Genomic DNA, 23,807 nt, shown 5'->3' with positions numbered 1-23,807 from the left:
AGAACACAAAAATAAAACAAACAAACAAAAAAGAACACCTAACCCTCAACAGTTTTCTAGCGATTTTTTAGCTAGTGCTTTAAAACCACGACACCATCACTTTGATCAATGAACATCAAAATTGCAACAATCAAGTCTCGTCACTGTCTCCACAGGTGGCGATTATGTATCTTTCTAATCTTATACTTTATTTTCCATTATACATTTTCTTTAGTGTTATTTTTATGCTTTTATATTGAATTTCTAACTATAACGGCTACATTTTATAATTTGCCATGTACCTTATTCTACCTTAATGTTCTAAAGTTTGCATGTAAAAGCTTGTTCTTGAACTTCCTGAAAATGTTGTTTCTCCTGTACACCGTCTAGAGTAAATCAAACAACCTACCCCTAAACCTGCCAGGCAGACCCCAGCATAACATTGCCCTACAGGGATCAGCTTGCAGTACATTTTAAGCTCTGATTGAGGCGCCTTGTGGAAAATTTAGAGCTAGCATGGGGGTAGAAGAGTGGGGGAAATCTCTGCAAAGAAAGAGCTGTACTCACTGGAAAAATCAGAATCAAGAAAGCACAGACAATTGATGATTATGAAATATTAACAGCATACTTCACATACTTTGTGTTTCTTTGAAACACAACAAAGGAGTTTTGTTTTTCTTGGTATAAATAATTATCAGTATAAAAGTTCTAGGATTAAAAGACCCAACCCCACATCACCCACTTCTTTGTTTATAAAGATAAAAATTTTAAAGCCCCTCATTCAAGGTTCATAATGTTCTGAAATGTCAGCCTGCTAATTTTGTTTGAGTGAACAATTTCTTTAGCCTGATGGCAGGGAGAAGATGAAGGAACTAGGAGCTACCTTTGAACCACACCCATGGATCTGAAGGCAGAACAGTGCTTTTTTGCCACAGCATGCCACAGGACCTGAAGAATTTGAAAATTCTCCAATCAAAACCTAATTCCAAGTTGCTTCTTTCCAAGCCTTTTGACAAAAGCACTTACCAATGTAATTTCTTGTGGGAGTGTTAATAAAATATTTTTACTCACCAGCAAAAGCTCAACAAAAGTATACTGTATTTCAGAGTTTAGCGAACAAATTGCTTTTTCTGATTTACTTAATTATTTTTGCAAAATTGACTGTGCAGCATGTGATCACAGATATAATGAACTCTGCCTAACCAGTAAGCTGGAGGTACACAAGTTGTATGGGACAGCTGGGAGAGCTGACCCCAACTGATCAAAAGGGATATTTCAGACCATATGGTTTGTGCTCAGCAATAAAACTAGGGGGGAGGTTGGTGGGGGTACTGCTGCTCAGGGACTGGCTGGACACAGGGCAGTTGGTGAGCCATTGTTTTCATTTGCATCACTTCTCTCTTCTATTTTTTCCTTTTCCTTATATTAAACTGTCTTTATCTCATCCCTCAAGTTTTCTCCCTTTTACTCTTTTGATTTTCTCCCCTATATCACTGGGGAGGAGTGAGTGGCTGCATGGGTCTTAGTTGCTGGTCTGGGTTAAACCACAACAGTTGGTCATGGAGGTAAATGAAATTTACAGAAGCAAGCATCTCTATTCATAGAGAGCAATATATACATGGGAAATAATTCTACCAAGGAGAAAACGAAACTATATGCATCCACTTTCTAATTTCTCAAATTCTGCTTTCTCACAGTTAGGCAATGGCTGAGATAAAAACTGAACCAACAAAGACAACAGTGAAGAATCATAAACAGATTTTAAATCAAATATTAACAGAAGTAAAGATGCTGTCTTTAAAGCAATTCTTAAGGAACATAACTTTAAATCTACACATTTCCATCCAGACAGGCTTTAGTCAAAGGGTCACAGGTCCTGCTAGCAAACCTGCTTCAGCACAGGCTTCTCTCTCCACAGGTCCTGTCAGAAGCCTGGTCCAGTGTGGGCTTCCAACAGGGTCACAGCCTCCTTTGGGCAATTGCACCTGTTCCAGGATGTGGTCCTCCATGGGCTGCCAATGGATCTCTGTTGCCCCATGGACCTCAATGGACTGCAAGGGGGAGAGTCTGCCTCACCCTGGGCTGCAGGGGAATCTCTGGTCTGTTGTAGTCCTCAACCACAGAATCATGTCCAGGGAAGCTGCAGGTTCTGGGGACCAGCATGGAACACTAACGAGATGGGCCTCTGTTCATGAAACCATTTATTCAGCATGGGAACAACTCAGATCCAGAACAGAGAGCTCCGAACAAAGGCAGGGTGATGGGTTTTGAGGAACAGAACTAGGGTGGAGTTCAGGGTCAGGGACCCCTAGAAACACAGCAAGGGAGAAACCCCCAGGGACTCAAACCCAATCAGAACTCCTGGGCTGCCCTTCACAAGGGGTTTGGGGTGGAGTAACTTCATCCAGGGCTCACACTGCCCATCCCCCAACACAGGGGGTCAAAATTCACACACATGGCCTACAGCCATGCCTCTCCTTTAACAATGCTTATCTGAAACTCTTTGCCTCCCCGAGGCACCTCACAACACTGGTCCAGTGCCTGGAGCACCTCCTCCCCCCTCCTTCTTCCCTGACATTTGCTGTCTGCAGTTGTTTCTCTCACATATTCTCACTCCTTACTCCTGGCTGCTGTTGTCCAGCTTCTTCCCCCCTTCTTAAATGTTATCACACAGGCATTACTATGATTCCTAATTGGCTCGGCCTTGGCCAGCACCAGGTTTGTGTTGGAGCTGGCTGGCATTGGCTCTGTCAGACATAAGGGAAGCTTCTGGTGTCTTCTCACAGAAGCCACTCCTTCAGTCCCCCCAACCTTGCCATGTAAACCCCCTACAATCATAAAGTAGTTGTAAAATGCAGGTCTCTTTCTTAAATTCAGTAGATTACAAGGTGTCTTAGGAACACAGTACATGTGCTTTGACCCACAAACACTAGGAATTCACCAATTAAGTCTTAAATGCTCCATTATGCACTGAAATTTTTTTTAGAAGCCAGTTTTCTAACAGAGCAAAAAGGAAGATGCTCTGAAAAAAAGCAAGACCTTTTATGATTGCTTAATAGTTATGGTCAATTTATTTTTCTTGCTTTTCTGACAAAAATCCACACCAGAAAGTTCATTTTTTATTCTTTATTGTATGCCAAAGTTCATTAAAGATGGGGGTTTGCATGTATACAAGTTGCTCAAAATTTGTGTCTAGGTAGAGATTCATTAGCAATCTGATTTATTTCAAAGCATAGGCTTGTTAAACTAGGCCACAAAAACAGTACTGTGTACAAGAAATAACTGAAGAAGAGCTGCAGGTTCAGGAGTTTCCAAATATTACACATCTTGAGATCTCATCAGGAAATAAAAATAAAATCAAATAAAAGCAGTCATAATATAAAATAGCAGCTCCATTTAGCTTTTTCAAGTTTTAATTTTATTCACAAAGTGTCGCTTAGTTCAGTTTGCCTCATTCTTTGAAGCTTCATCAAAGTTTTCAACAAGATCTAGAAAAAGAAAAATGTTGAAATTCAAGTTTGACCTACTTCAGCTTTGCCAATTCCCTCATATCCCCCCCCCAAAAGAAAAGTTCCATGTCATATTAAGTGGTTACATGGCAAAAAAAAATAAAATCAGCTTATAAAATACAAACCAAATGACATTTAAGAGTTTCATGGTTCATTCTTCTCATTCAAACAAGTAAGTTTGAAACAGTTAATTATAAAGCACAATTCTAAGAGCATTTAACTTCACCATATCCACAACAGAGCAGTGATACTGAAAAGGCAGTTTCTTAGCACTCTTGTTATTGACTATTAAATAATTATCTTAGCCATAGCTATTATTCCTACATGGGACAAAAATGCTAGCTCAAACCAATGATCCATCTAAGTCTCATATGGTATCTGAAAACAATGTCCACAGACATTCTATAAAAAAATCACAGAATGGCATGAGTTGGAAGGGACCTTAAAGATCATCTCATTCCAACCCAGACATGGGCAGGGACACCTTTTACTAGACCAAGTTACTCCAAGCCCCTTCCAATATGACCTTGAACACTTCCAGTGATGGGGAAGCAACAGCTTCTGTGGGCAAACTGTGCCAGTGCCTCACCACCCTCACAGTAAAGAATTTCTTCCTAATCACAGAATTACAGAATCATTCAGGTTGAAAAAGACTCCAAAGATCATTGGGTCCAGCCTTTGACTGAACACCACCTTGTCAACTAGATCAGAGCACGAAGTGCCACATCCAGTCGTTTCTTGAACACTACCAGGGATGGGGACTCCACCACTTCCCTGGGCAGCCCGTTTCAATGCTTAACCACTCTTTCTGTGAAGAAATTCTTTCTGATGTTCAACCTGAACTTCCCTTGGCACAGCTCGAGGCGGTTTCCTCTCATCCTGTCACTTGCTACCTGGGAGATGTCAACCCCCACCTTGCTACGACCTCCTTTCAGGTAGTTGTAGAGAGTCATAGGGTCACCCTTGAGCCTCCTTTTCACCAGGCTGAGCACCCCCCAGCTCCCTCAGCCATTCCTCATAAGACTTGTGTTTCAGACCCTTCCCCAGCTCCATTGCCCTTCTCTGGACATGCTCCAGCACCTCAATGTCTTTCTTGGAGGGGTCCAAAACCGGACACAGTATTCAAGGTGTGGCCTCACCAGTGCCAAGTACAGAGGGACAATATCTAAATAGTATCTAATTAATATCTAATGCATATCTACCCTGTTTCAGTTTAAAGCTGCTCCCCCTTATCCTGTCACTCCATGCCCTCACAAAAAATCCCTCTCCAGATCTCTTGCAGCCCCCCTTTCAGGTACTAAAAGGAATGATTAGTCAATACTCTTACTGTCCTTGTCCCAATCTTATACTGCATATATTATGTCTCAGCAAAATTAACTTCCTTTTCCTCCACTGCATGCTTGTTCTTACCTGGAACTTCATCATCATCATCATCATCACCACCAGTAGCAAGTGGTGCCTTTCCATCCATAGCTGGAAAAGCAAGCAGTTCAAAAGCATCAGTCAAGCTCATCATAAGCATCTTCATTACAAAGGTGCTTTGCTTTGTTTTTTGAAAATATTATCAAAGAGTCTGAGCTAAATTGCAATTCTCTATCCAGTTTCCCTGCTGAATAAAAGTCTACAACTAATTATATGTTACTAATAATGCTCAAACAGACCAGTTGAAAAATGAGAAGATACATGCCAAACAAGTTTACTAGTCACCATTTTGGTTCTATATATCTAGAGTGCCTTGCATGGTAATAATTTTCAGCTAAAAGCACAAAGACTGATTTTACCAATTTCTCTTAAAAGCAGCTTGGTTTATTGATTACTGTAGTGGTTTAAGTTTCCTGGCCAACGCACCAAATAATGTGGTGCGTTTAGCGCTGGCTAAAATCACCAGTGCACTTACTCATTTTTTGCTGTGAGATATGGATTAGGAGGAGGACAAAACAGGCTCAAAACTTAAAAAGTATGAAGAAAACTTTATTAACAGAACTAAAAGAATAAAAAGAATCAGAATAAAACCTTAAGAACACCTTTCCTCCCCTCACCCAATTTCTTTTCTTTCCCAACTGACAACGTAGAGATAAAACCTAGGATTTTAAATCAGTTACCAACTCTACAATAGTCTTTCATCAGTTCTTGTAGGGAGAGAAGCTTTCTCTCACCAGGCCATGGAGACTTCTCCACAAGAAACAGTTCTCTTGTGGCTTTTCATTTCCACAAATAGCAGCTGCCCGGGAAAAGATCTGCAATTGTGAAGTTCCTCCCATTTTCACAACCTTCCCACAGCTGCATTTATGGTCCATGTCAACTTATGGGGTATTATTTTAAGGATGAGCTGTTCTCTTCATCTATCTCTGCAATCATCTATCTCTGGGAACAGAGGTCTTCTCTCCCTGAGGGCAAGGGTCTTCATCACTCTCTCTTTCTCTCTGTTCAAACATCTCATGGGATCACAGTCCCTTCAGCATCTATTTTGCTTCATCATGGATACCTCTGCTCACATCTACAGTTTGAACACTCCATCCCCCCATACTTTCTCACAAATTAAAGAGGATATTTTAGTGTATCATAGTCCATCTCCATGGCCTTACCAAAAGAACTTTCAGCCTCAATACTACGGCATCTCCTCATTCTCCTTCCACCTGAAACTTGACTCCTTTACTGACCTTGGTGTCTTCATGTTGTCATTCTACATGTCGACAGTCTGTCCTTTTCTCTCCCTTGAGATCAGATCAAGGTCTGCAGATGGTCTCATCTGTGTAGTGAAACGGTTAATATCTTGTCCAGGCCTGCAGATAGTCATAGGCAGTGGCCGAAGCAGTCACAGTGATGGATTTCAGGCCACACTGGGTCCCTCCCTCTGCCCAGCAGTTGCTGGGATGGGGGGGGGGGGGGGGGGGGGGGCGGGGGCTGGCCTGGCCCGGAGCCACTCCCAGGGCCCAGCAGACCCCGACTCAGTGCAGGCCAATGGTGGGGGCAGGGCTTGGTGTTAGCAAGATGTTAGCAGCTGTGAACTGGCCCAGCTTCAGCCGGGGTCCCACGGCCTCCTGTCCCCCACCCGGCCACCACTGGGGCCTGGCCCAGCCCCACCAGGCTGCAGTGCAATGGGGCCAGCCCCACCAGTGCTCAGTTACCTTTAGAGGCTGGAAGCAAGAGAGAACTGGTTCTTGTGGAGAAGTCTCCATGGCATGACAAGAGAAAGCTCCTCTCCCTACTAGAACTGATGAAAGACTATTGTAGAGTTGGTAACTGATTTAAAATCTGTGACCCTGTGAAAAGCCTGTGCTGGAGCAGGCTCCTGGCAGGATCTGCAAAGAAAGGATCCCATGCTGGAGCAGGTGTGCTGGCAGGACCTGTGACCCCATGGAGGAACCATGCTGGAGAAGCCTGTTCCTGAATGACTGTACCCTGTGGAAGGGACTCACGCTGGAGCAGGGGAAGAGTGAGGAGAGTGGTAGAGACACAGCATTAGGAACTGACCACAACCCTCATTCCCATTCCCCTATGCCACTCAGAGGTAGAAGACTTGGGAGTGAAATTAAGCCCAGGAAGAAGGGAAGGGGTTTTAAGATTCGTTCTTATTCCTCATTATCTTACTCCAATTTGATTGGTAATACATTCAATTAATTTACCCAAGTTGAGTCTGTTTTGTCCATTATGGCAATTGGTGAGTGATCTCCCCCTGTCCTTATCTCAACCCACCAGTCTTTTATTCTATCTTCTCCCCATCTTGCTGATGGATGGGATTGAGAGTACATCTTGGTGAGTACCTGGCAGCCAGCCAAAGTCAACCCACAACAGCAATCTTCAGGCAAACTTAATGTGGCAGCATTTAGCCAGGCTTTTAGCATAGTTGAAAAATGGGAAAGCTATGACTAAACCCTATAAATCCCTGCAACTGCATTTGTTGCCATTAAGATACACCTAGCTTATCTTAAGCATTATAACCTAAAGGGCTCAAAGAACAGTTGCTTTCAAAAATGCACCACAGAAGCAGCTTGCCTAGCTAGTCTGCATCTATGGTATGATGTCTATTGTTAACAGGCATAATAACATTGCCACTGTATCCAAAAAGGCTTTTGTTTAAAAGTGTTATGTTTATTTGCTTACATAAAATGACAAGGTTTCAAGTAGATGTGCATCCTCCTAGAAAATATACCGATGCATTTTTGTGCATTAATAGATATATTTTGAAGCCACAAGTCCCCCTTGGAATTTAACTTACAGTCTGTTAACATAGTTTATCAAATATACTCTATTTCTTAATGAGAATAGAGAGCTACAGTGAGACATAACTGAAAAAGAAAAGGTAAAAGCCATTACATGTTTTGAAACAAATCAGTGTCTAATTTACAAGGTACAAATAATTTAAATGCTTTATATGTGGAGCAAATATAATGGGAGTAGAGGGTCTATTCTACAAATGTGAGCAGGTTGACACACTAAAGCAGAATGATAATCTATCTAGTCTACAGTTCCTGACAAAGGTCTGCCTAGACATCAGTGTAAATGTGCACGAGGTCACATCTAAGAAGTCTGAATTTTGTATGCTGGTGGAAGAAGAGGACTCAGTGAATCCTGGAACCTGTAGGCTATTCCAGCTTCTACCAACAGTAAAACCACACATGAAACATCTTTAAGGCTATCACTCTTGGTTAGGAATTACTGGAGCATGAAATGATGCAGATATGCATGGGATTGTTTATCCAAATGCCACCCCCAACATATGCCAATGGCAAACACTGACTGCATGAGCTAGCTATAATGGTTTTACACTATTCAGAAACTTCCTAAACCAGAAAGAACTGCACCATCTCCTGATGCCTAACATTAAAAGGTGTAAGGCAACCAGAAGGGGAATAAATGAATTTTCATGGGGCTCAAGTATCCAAGCAGGGCAAGAGTGTCCTGAGTAATAAGCCAGCGGGACTTATAAACAGAGCTTTAAACTAGATTTATTGGGGGAAGGACACTGTTTTCTAGGCACTTGAGAAGAGCCAGGGGCTGCCAAGGCATGAGGAATAAACAGAAAACACCTGTGAGTTGCCTCAAGGGAATTAGGGTGAGCTCCTCTAAAAAGGGGATGTGGCTGACAGCCCAGCTGAAGTGCCTCTATACATGTGTACACATCCTGGGAAACAGAAGGAGCTGGAAACAGCTGCCCAGATGGAAAACCACCACCTCATTGCTATCACAGAAATTTGGTGGGACGAATTGCATTATTAGAGTGCTATAATTGATGGCTATAAACTATTCAGAAGGGACAGACAAGGAAGGAGAGGTGGGGGAATTGCTGTCTATGCCAAAACCAGGATTGATTGCATGAAGCGATCTTTGAAGAACAGCAAGACACAGGTCAAAAGCTTATGGGTGAAAATTAGAGACCAAGTCAAGAAAGGAAACTGTGGTTCAACTGCAGCCTTCAAATAAAGATCCCCTTTTATATTACCTCCTTACTAAAATTATCTTGAGTTTCATTTTCAGGTTGAGAAAAAGGCAACAGCAGGAAGCATCATGCTTGCATGCCCTGATCCTGATAGTGGTCGTTAACCACCCAGATATCTGATGGAAAAATGGCACAGTGAATTGCAAACAGTCGAAGAAATTAGTGGAGTGCTGAAGTGAGTTGACTGTGGCCAGACACCAAGTGCCCACCAAGCTGCTCTATCACTCCCCTCTTCAGCAGGACTTGAGAGAGGAGAAAATAAGATGGAACAAAACTCATGGGTCAAGATAAAGGCAGGTTAATAAAGCAAAGGCCACATGCAAAAGCAAAGGAAGACAAAAGATTTATTCTCGACTTCTCATCAACATGCAGTGTTTGACCACTTCCTGGGACAAGGGCTTCAGTCTGTGTAGCAGTTGCTCCAGGACACAAATATCTTAATAATGAATGCCCCCTCCTTCCTCCTCCTTTCTCTTAACTTTTATTGCTGAGCAGATGTTAATATCCCTTTGGTCAGCTGGGATCAGCTGTCCTGGCTATGTCCCTTCCAAAGATATTTGTCCACCACCAGCATACTCTCCTTGGGGGATGAACAGGGGGTATTGTTGGAGAGACAGCCTCGATGCCAAAGCACTGGTATGTTATCAACACCTTTCTAGCTGCCAATACACAGCACTGTGAGGGCTGCTATGGAAAAAGTTAACTCTGTGTCAGCATGACCCAATACAAGTGCTTTGAGGACAACTTCCTAGTACAGGTGATGGAGAGCCCAACCAGAGGAGAGGCACTGCTGGATCTGTTGCCCACTAATGCAGAAGAATTTATGGCCTTAACCTGAGACATGAGATTCAGATTAGATATTAGAAAAAAAAATACTGTTAGGGTGGTCAGGCATTGGAGTAGGTTTCCCAGGAAGGTGGTGGAGTCACCATCCCTGGAGGTGTTTAAGAGGCATCTGGATCTGGTGCTGGGTGATATGGTTTAGTGGTTTAGGGGTTACAGTGGTAGTGCTGGGTTGATAGTTTGTCTTGGGTTGCAATGCAAGATGTAACCAAAAGTATGTATTCTATTAACATCTGTTAAAACTAGGGGGGCAGTGGTCTTTATCGATTCCAGACCCATCCTCCCTCCAGGGGGCTATCTTCTGTTAATGGGCCATTGAGTCTCACTGCATGACTGAAAATTACATCATCCCATTGTGAGATGGGATCCAGGGGGAGGAGCCAAGCATTCCTACCTAGATATAATCGAAGAATTGGAACACCACAGGCAGCCTTTCTCCACTGGCTTCCTAGAGGAAAGACTGGACCCATCTACACCATTGGACCTTCAGAGGAAAACTACACCCTTTTATGGGATCATTGCTTCAACAGAACCACATCTGTCCCTCCAGGAGGACTGCAGCCACCATGTTGCACATGTGGCTTTTGCTTTATTAACAGATTTTTTTTCAGTGGGAAGTTCAGAGAAGAGAAGCATCATCAGCTTTAGGAATAGAGTCTATCTTTGCTGGCAGCAAAGCACAGAAATAAAAATCGTAACAATCAAGTTAATAACTGCCACAAGAAGTAGAAAGTAAGTAGGAAAACCCTACATGCAGGACATGAAACATGGTCCTGATGCCTTGGAGTGGCTACCTAGAACAGAGGCTACACAGAGTTAAAAGAATTAAGTAGGTATTTATTAAAAGCCTTCAATAGATACACCTTGGGCAGTGCAAAAGCCTTGTAGAGACTACACCCAAGGTGGACGATGGTCACAAGTTTTTCAGACAGATATGTTTGGTCTATTTGCATATCAGAGGTTAATTGTTCAATTACAGCTTCAGGCAATGAAGTCATATTCCCCCAGTTTGCTTTCCCCCCCAATTCGCTTTTGTTTATACTTTTTGGGGCCTGAGGCAGAGGGTGTCCTTGGTTCTCAGGACTGGAAGGATTGTTTTGTCTGACAAAAATGTGAAGAGAGCTTACTAACACTCTATATGGAGTTCAGAGTTATACACTAATGCAGTACAGGTTCTGAAAAATATAAACGCTAAAACAAGGCATCAGTCCCAGACCAGTACATCAGGCCAGTACAAGCCTGTCTTCTGCTCCCAATTCTTACCCTGTAGCAGCAGCAGCAGCACCTTTTCCAAACACCAGATACTTAGGTCCCTCCTCTACTTTTTTCACATAGTTTTAGGGAGAAAAAGTGTTCAGGTTCTTTTACTAATTTAAGGATAGAATACAAAATTGGTGTATCTACCTTAATGATCATGCCAGTCCTGTTCGCTACACTGTTCTACACACAGAGAAATTATATTTCCTTACAAATGCTGTATAAATGCCTCTTAGCTATCAAAAAGCCCATGCAAGAAATAACACCTTCACCACATCTGTGAGGGAACAAAGCAGTAGCAAGATGTCTGTCCTCAAGTCCCTCTCTTATTATTCATGTTTCCATTAAAAGTGTCAAAACAGATATACCTTCTTTTAAAACCTAACTTTCTCAGAGTAATTCTATCTAGCTTTAATGAACTAGGTATGCCAAAATATGGTAGCCACAGCAAGTAGTAAACTACCATGAAATCAAGTCTGGCTACAACTTTCTAGTCCTAGACCAGCTGCAAGATATGCTGAGAAACAGGTGCCTCTGCTTTATTCTGTTATATTCATTGTTAGATTTGAGCTACAAATAAGATTTAAGTGTCTCATTTCTTTAGCATTTTATAATATGCTTGCAGACAGTAAGAGTGCACTGAATTTTACCGCAGCTATAAAAATAAGCCCCATAGCTGCCAGCAGGAAACACATTCAAGTTTTAACTTACATTGCTTGGGTAGGGCTTCTGCCAATCTCCTCAGGCTAGTTAAGCTGTCAGCTCCAAGCTGATTTAAGATGCTAGGAAGCATTTCTGTCAGCTGCTTTGTCTCAGCATGGCCAGTGATAGTGAAAGTGTTAGCAGCCAGGGATGCCTGAACTTTAGGGTTATTGAAGTGAATGACTGTTCCTTGGTTGGTGAACATATTTACCTGCAAGGGAAAAAAAAACAAAACCAAAACCAGTATTTCAAGCAGTTTAGCATGATTTTTCAATTTAATGGGAAACTAGTTGAAGTTCCTAAAACTCAATTAAGCACCCATAGATAATTTACAGGCAAGTTTAAGATGTTACTTACAAGGAAATTAAGTTTTATATATTTTATATTTCTATATAGAAAAGCATTTTCCCTTTTCAAACAATTACCTCTTCAATTCCAGAAATATTGTTGACACCCAGTTTCTTCAAAGAAAACTGAAGCTTCTTGTCATCTGCTGTAGCTGTTCTATGGACAACCTTCTTCTTTCTGCGGGCAGTACCCTTTGCAAAAAAAAAAGTTATTAATTAATATTTAAGTAGTTCTTTGCAAATTCTAATTTTTGTGGCCATATTGTAGGAGTCCAGAAATGCAGAGACATTTCTTTGTCTATTTAATTCTTTAAAAAATACATAAATCATATATAATATTGACAGAAGGGCTTCCAAATATCCCTGAGCAAGCCAAAGTTTGTAAGAAATTAAATAGAAAGTAGAGAAATGTTTCTTTTATCACTGAGGTGAAAATATAGATTTTAAGAGGGTTTCACACATGGAGTAAAGATGGAGGAAAAAGGGTGTAGTTTTTAATCCTTCTTCTTCCTTCTTCTCCATGCTTCTGCAGTTTTTAGAAGCACAAAGAATGATTGGTTTAGAATTAGTCGCACTTTTAATTACCTGAGTAGATATAGAAAACCTATTTGGTGAGATATAATAACAATACACGTGTCTGTAGTTAATACGGTAAAAGTTGGTATAAAGGTGAAAAGACCACGTGGTTCAGAGCCATTTTGTATCATCAGAACGAAATGAGCCAGGCTGTGGTGATTTAGGCTTGTGCAGCTAGTCTGGATAGACCTGCCAAGTTTCTGTAAGGATCCTTCAATAAACACGAGAAACCAGTAACTAATGAGCCCGGGAGTTTTCTTCAAATAAGAAGGACTGAGATAAGTGGGACTCCCCACGAGGGAGGATCCCAGGGGAATTCAGCCCAAAGGAGGCTGAGAGAGACTAGAGAAAAGTTACACATATAACTACTCTGCAGCCATCTACAAATAAACTTTGTATGCAAAGTTCTACTTCTGTGTTTCAGCACACAACCCCACTCTTTCAACTGCACTGCAGCAGTCTTTTCCTTGCTAAAGCAAGCTTTGCATGTTTGTGAGAAGTGTGAGACTTCAGGATGCAATGCAAAACAGAAGCTTTATTTCCTAAGTCTCATGGGGATTGTGCAACATCCTACTTAGGAAAGAAAAACTTCAAGTGTATCCTTGTCTGTTACCATAGGCATAAAATTGAAAACTGGTCATCTCCTGAAGACTGACATACTCTATAGTCTTGTATACCTAAAGAGTTGCTAGCTTAATTTGGTGAAAAATCAACCTCTACAGAAAGATCTATTCAGACATCATTCCTAGGACTAACCCCTAACAATATCTTTGATCTTTATAGTTCAAGTAACTGAATTCTTAATTACCCTGGTTATATATTTATTGCCAGACAGAGCAGTGTAATTCCTGAAAGTATGTGTGTGCAAGTGTAACTGCTACAGCAATACTAATGATGATCAGTGTAGTGACAGGCCATGTCTGCACTCCAGGAACTTATACCATTGTTGTAAAGGGGGATGGGGGGGGGGGGAGAGAAATCAGGTCCACAATGGTCAGGAAAACCTTTGCTGGAATGCCCCTAACCATCAGCTTCCTATTGAAGAATGCACAACAGATTTTAGTCTACCATCCCAGTAAATACAAATGATCTCTCTTTTTTTTCTATTCCTTATTCTTTACAGTCACACAATATGGAGTTGCATCTGGTTTATGTTAGGGATTACCTAGAGCTGTGAATGCCAACTGTTTAGATGGAACAAGTTACAAAGAATTAGGATGAACTTTCATTGTTGCTCTACTTCTGACATTTTTGTTCCAAGAAATTATGAAACAGTTGTGAAAAATAAGTAGCAGTTCTGGCCACAGTTTACAGCTGTCTTTTCAGGCTGCAACTTACGTAGCATCATCAGGGTTTAAAGAAATGAACTTCAAGATTACTTAAAGGTTACTAGAACAATGTAAGACAAAACCCAAAATTAGTGCATGACATGAATAGAAGTTTGGACAATGATGTTGTTCAGCCAAATAAGAATAAAGTTAAACAGCTGATTCTGATACTGAAAAGTCAGAGTTTGCCTCTGGTGCCACAGGGGAAAACTTCTGAGCAGTTTTCAGTAATTTCTGAAGCCCATTAATTTTTCCTTAGACAATTTTAAGTTGTAGTCAAATTTTGACAATAAAGAGTCAGAGACCATAAAGCTATCAAAAATATAATTAAGAAATGAAAATGAGAAAACCCAAAATACTATTTTTTATTCCAAATAGACATCTCCATCTGATGGACTTACGACGTGTAAAATTTGAAGAACACATATTTCCCCAAAATATTTTATGGACATGATCTTAGAGGTATTTTCAAACATAAATGATTTTATGAAATATATTTTTTAAGAAATACTTCTATGTAATATTCCAGACCACTCCTATTTAGAAAGCAAAACAAGCAAAGGTTAAGTTCCCCTACAGACACAGAGCTCTAGATTTCTCCAGGAAAAAGGTTTGTAAGAATCAACATTACATTTAGCTGTATCAACACCCTGCACAAAAATGTCAAATTCCACATAATGAAGTACTACAATAGCCCTCCACCTAAATATAATATTTATCTTCTTTTTAAGATCTGCAGGCCTGCAATGTTATGAAAATCTTACATCAGAGGCAATGTGCAACCTCTTCTCACAAGAAAGAAGAAAAAAAAAACCCCAAAATAGTAGTGATAAAGGTTAAAGCCCTCTATAGGCAATACACACATGCTAGTAACATGCACATAATCATAAATATAATACAGCAGTCCTCTGCTTAACTAGTAATTCATATAAAGAAAACACGAAATCACCAATCCAGTTAATTACTGGATTAATCCTGATTTAAGACTGCCTAAATATCCATTTAAAGGCAAAAAGCTTCAACACGTGAATAAACGCTACTGGAAATTGTCAACAAGAATTCTGCTGAATAGAATCACAGAGTAGTTTGGGTTGGAAGAGATCTCAAAGATCATTTTGTTCCAACCCCCTGCTGTGGGCAGGGATACCTTCTACTAGACCAGGTTGCTCCAAGCCCCATCCAACCTGACCTTGAACACTTCCAGGGATGGGGAAAACACAACTTCTTGGGGCAACCTGTGCCAGTGACTCACCATCCTCTGTCAGGGACTGAAATGATTCAGGCCTTAAACATTGTTATGAAGGAGTTTTGCCTGCCCATTGTAGAAAAAACTGTATAAAGAAGCTATAGCCACAGAAACCTCCTTGAAGAACTTTGGACTGTGAGTTAAGCCACAGAATCACAAGGTTGGAAGAGACCTCCAAGATCATCGAGTCCAACCGATGCCCAAATACCTCAACTAAACCATGGCACTGAGTGCCATATCCAGTCTTTTTTTTAAACACATCCAGGGATGGTGACTCCACCACCTCCCTGGGCAGACCATTCCAGTACTTTATCACCCTTTCTGTAAAAAACTTTTTCCTAATATCCAACCTAAATTTCCCTTGGCGCAGCTTAAGACTGTCCTCTTGTTCTGTCAGTTGCTGCCTGGTAAAAGAGACCAACATCTGACTACAGCCACCTTTCAGGAAGTTGTAGAGAGTGATAAGGTCACCCCTGAGTCTCCTCCTAAACAACCCCAGCTTCCTCAGACGTTCTTCATAGGGCTTGTGTTCCAAGCCCCTCACCAGCCTCGTTGCCCTCCTCTGGATGCACTCCAGTGTCTCAACGTCCTTCCTAAACTGGGGGGCCCAGAACTGGACACAGAACTCACGGTGTGGCCTCACCAGTGCCAAGAACAGGGGAAGAATGACCTCCCTGCTCCTGCTAGCCACACCATTCCTGATACAGGCCAGGATATCACAGGGACTTGTGCACCCTTGATAGTAAAAGGTCTTAAAATCTTAGAAAATTCAGAGACTTAGAAAGAAAGTTAGGTTTGCCAAGCCCTGGGAAAAGTAGGCCCTGAGAAATGTTAGGCCTTGTACTTGCTAAAGATCATGTCAAACTGCACCTGTGTAATCAGTAGATGATAATGATACAATTGTTAGATATGACTGGATATAATTATTGTTTAAAGAACATGAGGAACAATGTTAGGGGGCTGAAAGGGGGATCACAAGAAATTCATGCTTGGGTAAAAACAATGCATACAATAGAACAATGTAAGTTTAATAATTAATATGTAAGTTGTATAACGATAGAGTATAAAACGTGTTCAGGTCAAAACCAAGATGGGTCAGATTTGGGTATGTGTACCCCTGACACCCAGAGCTCTTAATAAAGCACCTTCATATAATCATCCCGTGATTATGTGTGTTCCTGAACGCTAACACCCTCAGGTTCTTTAAATGGTCTCAAAGCTGGTCTTCTAGAGTGGGTGATTCTTCATTCTCCCAGTCCCTGCATTTACCTTCTACAACTCAAGTGGTGTGCTGGTGAAAACTGAGGAAAAAATGTCATTGAGTACTTCAGCCTTTTCCATGTCCTGGGTAACCAGGTCTCCCATATCCTTCCAGAAAGGACACACATTGTCTGAAGTCTTCCTTTTATCACTGACGTACGTATAGAAGATTTTCTTGTTACCCTTGACATCCCTGGCCAGATTTAATTCTATCAGTGCTTTAGCTTTCCCAACTTGATCTCTGTCTGCTCAAACAATCTCTGTATTCCTCCCAGGCTACCTGTCCTTGCTTACACCCTCTGTAGGCTTCTATTTTTTGTTTGAGCTTGTCCAGGACCTCTTTGTTTATCCACACAGGCCTCCTGGCATTTTTGCCTGACTTCCTCTTTGTTGGAATGCATTGCTCCTGAGTTTGGAGGAGGTGATCCTTGAATATCAACCAACTTTCTTAGGCCCCTCTTCCCTCCAGGGCCCTATCCCATGGCATTCTACCAAGCAGATCCTTGAACTGACCAGTCTGCTCTCCTGAAGCCCAGGACAGTGAGATTGCTGTGTGCATTCCTTGCTGCCCCAAGGATATCAAACTCCACCATTTCATGGTCAGGGCAGCCCAGGCTGCCCTTGAGCTTCACATTCCCCACCAGCCCCTCCTTGTTGGTGAGAATAAGGTCCCGCATAGCCCCTCTCCTCATTGGCTCCTCTATCACTTGGAGAAGGAAGTCATCAACCCATTCCAGGAACCTCCTGGATTGCTTGTGCTCTGCTGTGTTGTCCCTCCAACAGGTATCAGGGTGGTTGAAGTCCCCCATGAGGACCAGGGCTTCTGAATGTGAGGCTGCTCCTATCTGTCTGTAGAGGGCCTCACCCAGTCTTCCTGATCAGGGGGCCTGTAGCAGACTCCCACTATATTGTCACCTGTCCCTGCCCTCCCTTTAATCCTGATCCATAAACTCTGTCAGCTCCTCATCCATCCCCAGGTGGAGCTCCATGCACTCCAGCTGCTCATTGACATAAAGGGCAACACCACTTCCTTGTCACCCCTGCCTGTGCTTCCTAAAGGGCCTGTGTCCTTCTATTCACACACTCATCACAGGAGCCTCCCACCATATCTGTGTGTTGCCAATAAGATCATAGCCCTGCAGGCATGTGTGCATCCTGTTTATTCCCCATGCTGCATGTGTTTGCATAAAGGCATTTAAGTTGGGCTCCTGGTAAAGCTGATTTATTGGCTGGAATTCCTCAGTGCTGCTCTTCAGATGCTCTCCTGCTGACCTGTGAACCCTCTCCAGGCTTTGGGCATCTCTCCCTGGCCCTGTCATCTAACTAGTAGGAGTGGGATAGACTGAGTTTCCCCTCTCTTGGCAATTTTGGTTTAAAGCCCTCTTTACCAGCTTGGCAATCCTATGACTGAAGATGATCTTCCCCTTCTCTGACAGATGGACCCATCAGGTCCTAGCAGACCAGGTTTCTCAAACCAAGTCCTATAATCTAGGTAGCCAAACCCTCAGCTGTGGCACCAGTACTGTAACCATTTGTTGATTTGCCAAATTTGACTAACACTTTCAAACTCCTTCCTTTTGATCAGGAAGACTGATGAAAAAACTACCTGAACTCCAGAGTCCCTTACCACTTCTCCCATTGTCTTATTTTAGAATAGCTTGTATTCTAAATATTGTGTACACATTTCTCAGGTATAAAAACCAAAAAATTGCTAACAAATTCTTGCCTTAAAACTGAAACTGTAATTAACATGTTTACTAGCATACAACTAAACTCAGCATACTTTTTTATTTTCAGATTATAAGTAATCACAAAGCTACATAAATTCAGATGTTATAAAAAAATTAAAAAGGTCTTCCAAGCATGTTATTCTACAATGACAAGAGTATGAGAAATACAGAAACTCCAGCTTTGTTATAAAAAGTAAGAAAACAGCCATGGGCATCTTAAAGATCTGTGATGAGAATTTGGAGTATAGCCCTCTAGTTTATTATGAAAACTATACCAAAGAGAATTTACTGTAAGGTCTACTTACTTCAAATCTTAATCATAGAATATCCTGAGCTGGACATGACCCACAAGGATCAGAGTCCAACTCTTGACTCTGCACAGGACAGACCCAAGATTCACACCATGTGCCTGACAGCATTGTTGAAATGCTTCTTGAACTCAGACGAACTTGAGGCTGTGATCACTGCCCTGGGGAGCCTGTTCCAGTGCCCAACCACCCTCTGGGTGAAAAACCTTTTCCTAATATCCAACCTAAACCTCCCCTGACACAGCTTCATGCCTGTCCTGGGTTGATTATGATGTTAAATTGTATCCCCATTCGTCCACCTAACCCAGACACCAGTTTTGTATTCTTAAAATTTCATCTAAGAGTAAAAGTGAGTGGAAAAGAAGCACCGAGTCTGTTATCAGAGACTGTACTTGCTCCCCCCGCATCGGGAGTTTTGACTACAGCACAGACAGACAACAAGACACAGATAGCCTTGGCTTTCCAACTAGCCGAAGCAGAGAGGTCTTCCTGGACTGTTTTCTTTCCCTTTTCCTTGAACGGATCAAACCTGCTCTGGACTGGGGACTCGGGGGAGCACCGGGAGCTTGCACGCGTGGACTACCGGGAGCCCAGCCTGGGCAGCGGCATTTTCCAGTGCCAGAGGGACTGATAACAGAGCGAACACCCACAGGAAAGAGACCCTCTGAAGTTTGTCATCTCTTCTGAACGGTGAGAGGTTTTGTAATTTGATATTGTTCATTCTTGTGCTGGGTAGTGCTGTGCCTGTGAAATAAACAGGTTTTTTCCACTTCTCTCAGAGAAATCTCTTCCCGAACCGGTTGGGGGGTGGGAGAAAAGGGCCAAGTGGGTTTGCTTCCCAGCGGGGGAGCCCCATTGGAGGTTTTCTCCCAAATTTGCCCTAAACCAGGACAATGCCATTTCCTCAGGTCCTATCACTTGTCACCAGAGAGAAGAGATCAGTCTGCCCCTTCACTTCCCCTCGTGAGGAAGTTGTAGACTGCAACTACAGTTGTAGACTGAGGTCTCCCCTCAGTCTCCTCTTCTCCAGTCTGAACAAGCCAAGTGACCTCAGCTACTCCTCATATGGCTTCCCCTCTAGATCCTTTACCATCTTTGTAGCCCTCCTTTTGATGCTCTCTAATAGCTTTATATCTTTCTGTGGTGGTGCATTCCCCCTTTTTTCCAGGCCACACTGCGATTTGAGAAACACTTGACAAACAGCACATGGGCTCAGCTGTTCTTGAGCTTATCAGAAACACTGTCTGCTCCCAGGAACTGCTGCTGTCTAATGAGCTCCTGTTTTCTTTATGAACAGCCTTGGAAACTGTTTTCCTTGCTTGAATGGCATAATATCCCCATTCTCACACTTTCAAAGAAAGTATAGACCCAAACTGTGGCCAGGATGTCTCAGGATATGCACTGTTATGACTAAAGCCCACTCTCTAGTGACCCTATAAACAGAACTCCAAAATGAGACCCTTTGAGCTCTTCTGGACTGCAGCAGGCTGTGACCAGCAACCTCCCCCTGAGTAGGGCCTCTCAGAGCCAGCAAACTCTCATGTTTGCTGTACTCAGAGGATTGCCAAACAACAATGAGTCCTGAGACAATACCCCCACTCCTCGAGGCCTGACCCTTCAGCTGCTGGGGAGATGCAAAGCCATCTGAAACAAATATTTCACTTACCCTTGAGGGGAATTTTTCACAGGTAACTTGCACTGACTCTTTATACCTGTGTGCATACACATATGCTATAGGAGAGCTGGGAGAAATTATGCTTTCTTAGATGTTTAAGTACCTTAGATATCTAAGTAGGTTAGGCCTGTAAGTAAGGTTAAGTCATAAGGTATAAGCTAAGTTAAATGCTACTGTTATTCCTCTGGTAAGTTGTTAAGGTTAAGGTATAAGTTAAGTGTTGTTCCTTTGTTAAATTCTTAGGTTTAAGGTATAAGTCAGGTTAAAGTACTGTTAAGTTTGAGTGCTGTTAAGCTTTTAGGTCATATTCCTTTTTATCCTTGCCGTCACACGCGCACATGCACACACACCCCCACACCCCGCCCTAAACAGTTCTCAGTTCATTTCTGTTTTGATTGCCTGGATTTTGTTTGGTTTTGTTGTTGCATGTTTTCCTTGGTGTGCCTTAACTGTCTAGTAAGCAATAGAGTGAATCTTGCCAACAAACTTTGTCATGCTGTTACTTAATATTAAATTTGTTTTTTACCGATACCCTTGCTGCTGATTTTTTAAGCGATATCAAACAGTTGTTCGCAACACTTTCTTATATTGTGGTGCCCAAAACTGCACACAGTAGTCGAGGTGAGGCTGCACCAGTGCATGCAGAGCAGAGCAGGACAATCACTTCCCTTGACTGGCTGGTGATACTGTGCCTGATGCACCTCTGGACATTGTTGGCCCTTCTGGCTGCCAGGGCACTGCTGACTCATATCCAGCTTACCATTGACCAGGACCCAGAGGTCCCTTTCTGCAGTGCTGCTCTATGTTTCATTCCCTAGTTTGTACATACATCCAGGGTTGCCCCATCCCAGATGCCTTTTAATATAGCCTATATAAGAATATAGGCTACAAGTCATCTATAATATAACAAATCCAAACAGAAAAGGCTGGAGGTTCAACTCCTACATTCTGCTTCTACTGAACTGACTAGAGATCCCTGCAGCAGTGCAGCTTCCCCCAAGGACAGTCCAGCCAAGGCAGGAGTCCTTAAGGCTGCTCCCCACCCGAGTTTTCAGGATCCCACATCAGAGGCCCAGTGTATGGACCGTGACACACAATCCTGAAGGTAGGGATGGAAGACAATTCCTACCTTGCCACCAATGCGCACTTGAGCCTGGAGCTTGGCAAGCTTTTCTTGGTTCATGATTGTTTCTTTCATCTGTGGAAGCAACAAGAGCACCTATGCAAAACAGATCAGGAAGCACCCGGTGGCCCAGGCCGCAACCTGGGCCCGGCAGTAAGGTAGGTGGGCACAAGGGGCTCTGCAGCTACCTCTCACTACACTCGCACACCCAAAGGGAAGACGTCCAAGCCCTAACGGGGTGGGGGGGCGGTCGGGGGCGGTCGGTCTGCCACACAGTGCCGCCAAAGCTATGCTCAGGTCTCCTGAGGCCCTGCCCGTAGCTGCTTTGCCTTGCCTTGCCCCAACCACAGCCGCCCACTAACCCGCAGCCCTTGGTCGCGCAACAAATTCCACCCTGCTCCCTCCCCAACGTCTCCTTTGTACCTTCTTAGAGCGGAAGCAACGGTGCCAGAGCGGGGGGAGATGAGGGTTGTGGGAGCGGGATGAGGACCGAGCAGAACACGCGAGATGGCGGCCGGAAGGGAGGCTAGGCACGCCGCTCTACCACCGCCTAAGCCAGGAGAGTGCGCCCTATGCGGCAGTGAAATCTGGAGAGGCGGAGCCGCCACGGCGGGAGGAGGTAGAGGCACGAGATGGGGAGTGGAAGTTACCCTGCTTGTAGGGAGCGATGTACTCCAGTAAGTGTGCTGTGCTAAGCATAGTCAATTTATTTATGTGGCTGAATTGGGGTGCAAGGTAAAGTCCACGCCTCTTCCCCGCCCCCCTTCCCCCTTCTCTTCCCCTCCGCCCCCCCTTCCCCCCTCCCTTCGGGCGTGTTCGTTTCTGTTTGCGATCTGGTTTGGTGTGTATGGCCTATCTCACTTCCCTTTCTGCTTCCCCCATCTTCTCTTGCTTGTGGCCTCACCTGGCAGGGTTTTTTTCCCATTAATGGATCTGTCCTTGGTTTCACTTTTTTTTTTCCTACAAGATATTTAAATGTTGTATTTTCTCTCTTGGTGATGTAATCCAAACCTTGTCCCTGTATCCATGATTTTTCTTTTAGATACAGTTCTTCATGAGCTGCTCCAGTGTGGGTCCCCCATAGGGTCACTACCAGCAAACCTGCTTCAGTGTGGGTGTCCTCTCCACAGGTTCACGGATCCTGCCAGGAGCCCACTCCAGTATGGGCTTCCCATGGGATCAAAACCTTTTAGGGTGCATCCACCTACTTAAGCCTAGGGTCTTCCACAGGCTGCAGGTGGATCTCTGCTTCCCCAGGGACCTCCATGGGCTGCAGGGGGACAGCTGCTTCACCATGGTCTTCACCACACACTGCAGGGGAATCTCAGCTCTGGTGCCTGGAGCACTTCCCCTCCTCTACTGACTTTGGTGCCTACAGGGTTGTTGCTCCCACATGTTCTCAGTCCTCTCTTCTCTGGCTGCAATTGCTTTTGCACAATAACTTATTACCTTTCTTAAATATGTTGTCCCAGAGGTGGTACTACCATCTCTGATTGGCTTGGCCTTGGCCAGTGGTGGGTCTGTCTTGGAGCCGGCTCGCATTGGCTATGCCATACATGGGGGAAGCTTCTAGCAGCTTCTCACAGAAGCCACCCCTGTAGCCCCTCTGCTACCAAAACCTGGCCTTGCAAACCCCATACAATTCTTCAAATTCACAGCCTGACATCAATATAAAAGAAAGATTTCAGAATTACAAGGCAAATTGATGATTACAAACATACAAAATGTTTTAATAGGCTGAAATACTGAAGTGAAAATGAATCACAGAAAGATTATTCCAAGATAGAAGTTGTAGAAAGTGCAGTCCCCACTGTCAGCCTTGGATTCACTGGCTTGGAGGTATAATATCATATTCCCTCATGTGAGGTTTTGAAGACAAATTATGCTGAAAACAACATCACTAAGTTGTATCAGGAATCTACTGAAGCAATTAAAGAACTACAGTTTAAGGGAGTCTGTAAGATTTGGTTACATTTCCTGGAATGAACAGCAGACCTTCCAAAAGCAAACTTTGCATCAGAGAAAAAAGCATTTTAGAATGTTACAATCCTATTGGCTTCTTTTCTCCAGTCCTTTTTGTGTAATTGCATCATAGGAAACATAAACCTAAAATTGTTTTTACTTGTATCTGAAGAACTTCTCATGAGAAATGAAACAGAACCAAACCCTGTAGTACTGAAACAGTGTGAGCTCAGCAAGCATCCTTTCAGTTCTGAAAAAGGATGAAACTTAGGATCTTAATGCTCAAAGAATATACATTGTTGAAGCAAAGTTCATTAGCTGCACAGAAGCATCATAGAAATGGAAAAAGGCTATTAAAATGGTTAGTCATGAAAATTGTCTCCTAAATTATGTGAAAAGCAGAATAATGACAAAAATTGCTGTTAAAGTGCCAGTGGAAAATCTCTCCTGAGAGACATGTCCTGTTCTGTGTAAGTAATAATATAGTATGTTGAGAAGAGGTGTTAAGTTAGTATCATATTC

General features: G+C 42.9%; 1 protein-coding gene across 1 annotated transcript; it reads right to left on the bottom strand.

The window, feature by feature from the left end:
• Positions 1-3,198: 3,198 nt before the first annotated feature.
• LOC131591506 (transcription factor BTF3-like) lies at positions 3,199-22,023 on the bottom strand. The gene is made up of 6 exons (XM_058862296.1): positions 21,747-22,023; positions 21,330-21,398; positions 12,156-12,269; positions 11,740-11,941; positions 4,899-4,961; positions 3,199-3,467 (listed from the first exon to the last, which is right to left on the bottom strand). Exons 2-6 carry the CDS (start codon positions 21,396-21,398, stop codon positions 3,421-3,423), a joined length of 495 nt encoding a protein of 164 aa, XP_058718279.1. The 5' UTR covers positions 21,747-22,023; the 3' UTR covers positions 3,199-3,420.
• Between the last annotated feature and the right edge of the window lie 1,784 nt (positions 22,024-23,807).

This window comes from Poecile atricapillus, chromosome W (assembly GCF_030490865.1).
Source record: "Poecile atricapillus isolate bPoeAtr1 chromosome W, bPoeAtr1.hap1, whole genome shotgun sequence".
Lineage (NCBI taxonomy): Eukaryota > Metazoa > Chordata > Aves > Passeriformes > Paridae > Poecile > Poecile atricapillus.
Note: the sequence above shows the minus strand (reverse complement) of the source record. Positions and strands in the feature narration are given on the sequence as shown.

Coding starts and splice junctions, on each gene's coding strand:
- LOC131591506 (XM_058862296.1), bottom strand. CDS start 21,398: ATGAAAGAAACAATCATGAACCAAGAAAAGCTTGCCAAGCTCCAGGCT. Junction 11,942..12,155: donor ATATTTCTGGAATTGAAGAG/GTAATTGTTTGA, acceptor TTTCCCTTGCAG/GTAAATATGTTCACCAACCA. Junction 4,962..11,739: donor AGAAGCCCTACCCAAGCAAT/GTAAGTTAAAAC, acceptor TTGCTTTTCCAG/CTATGGATGGAAAGGCACCA.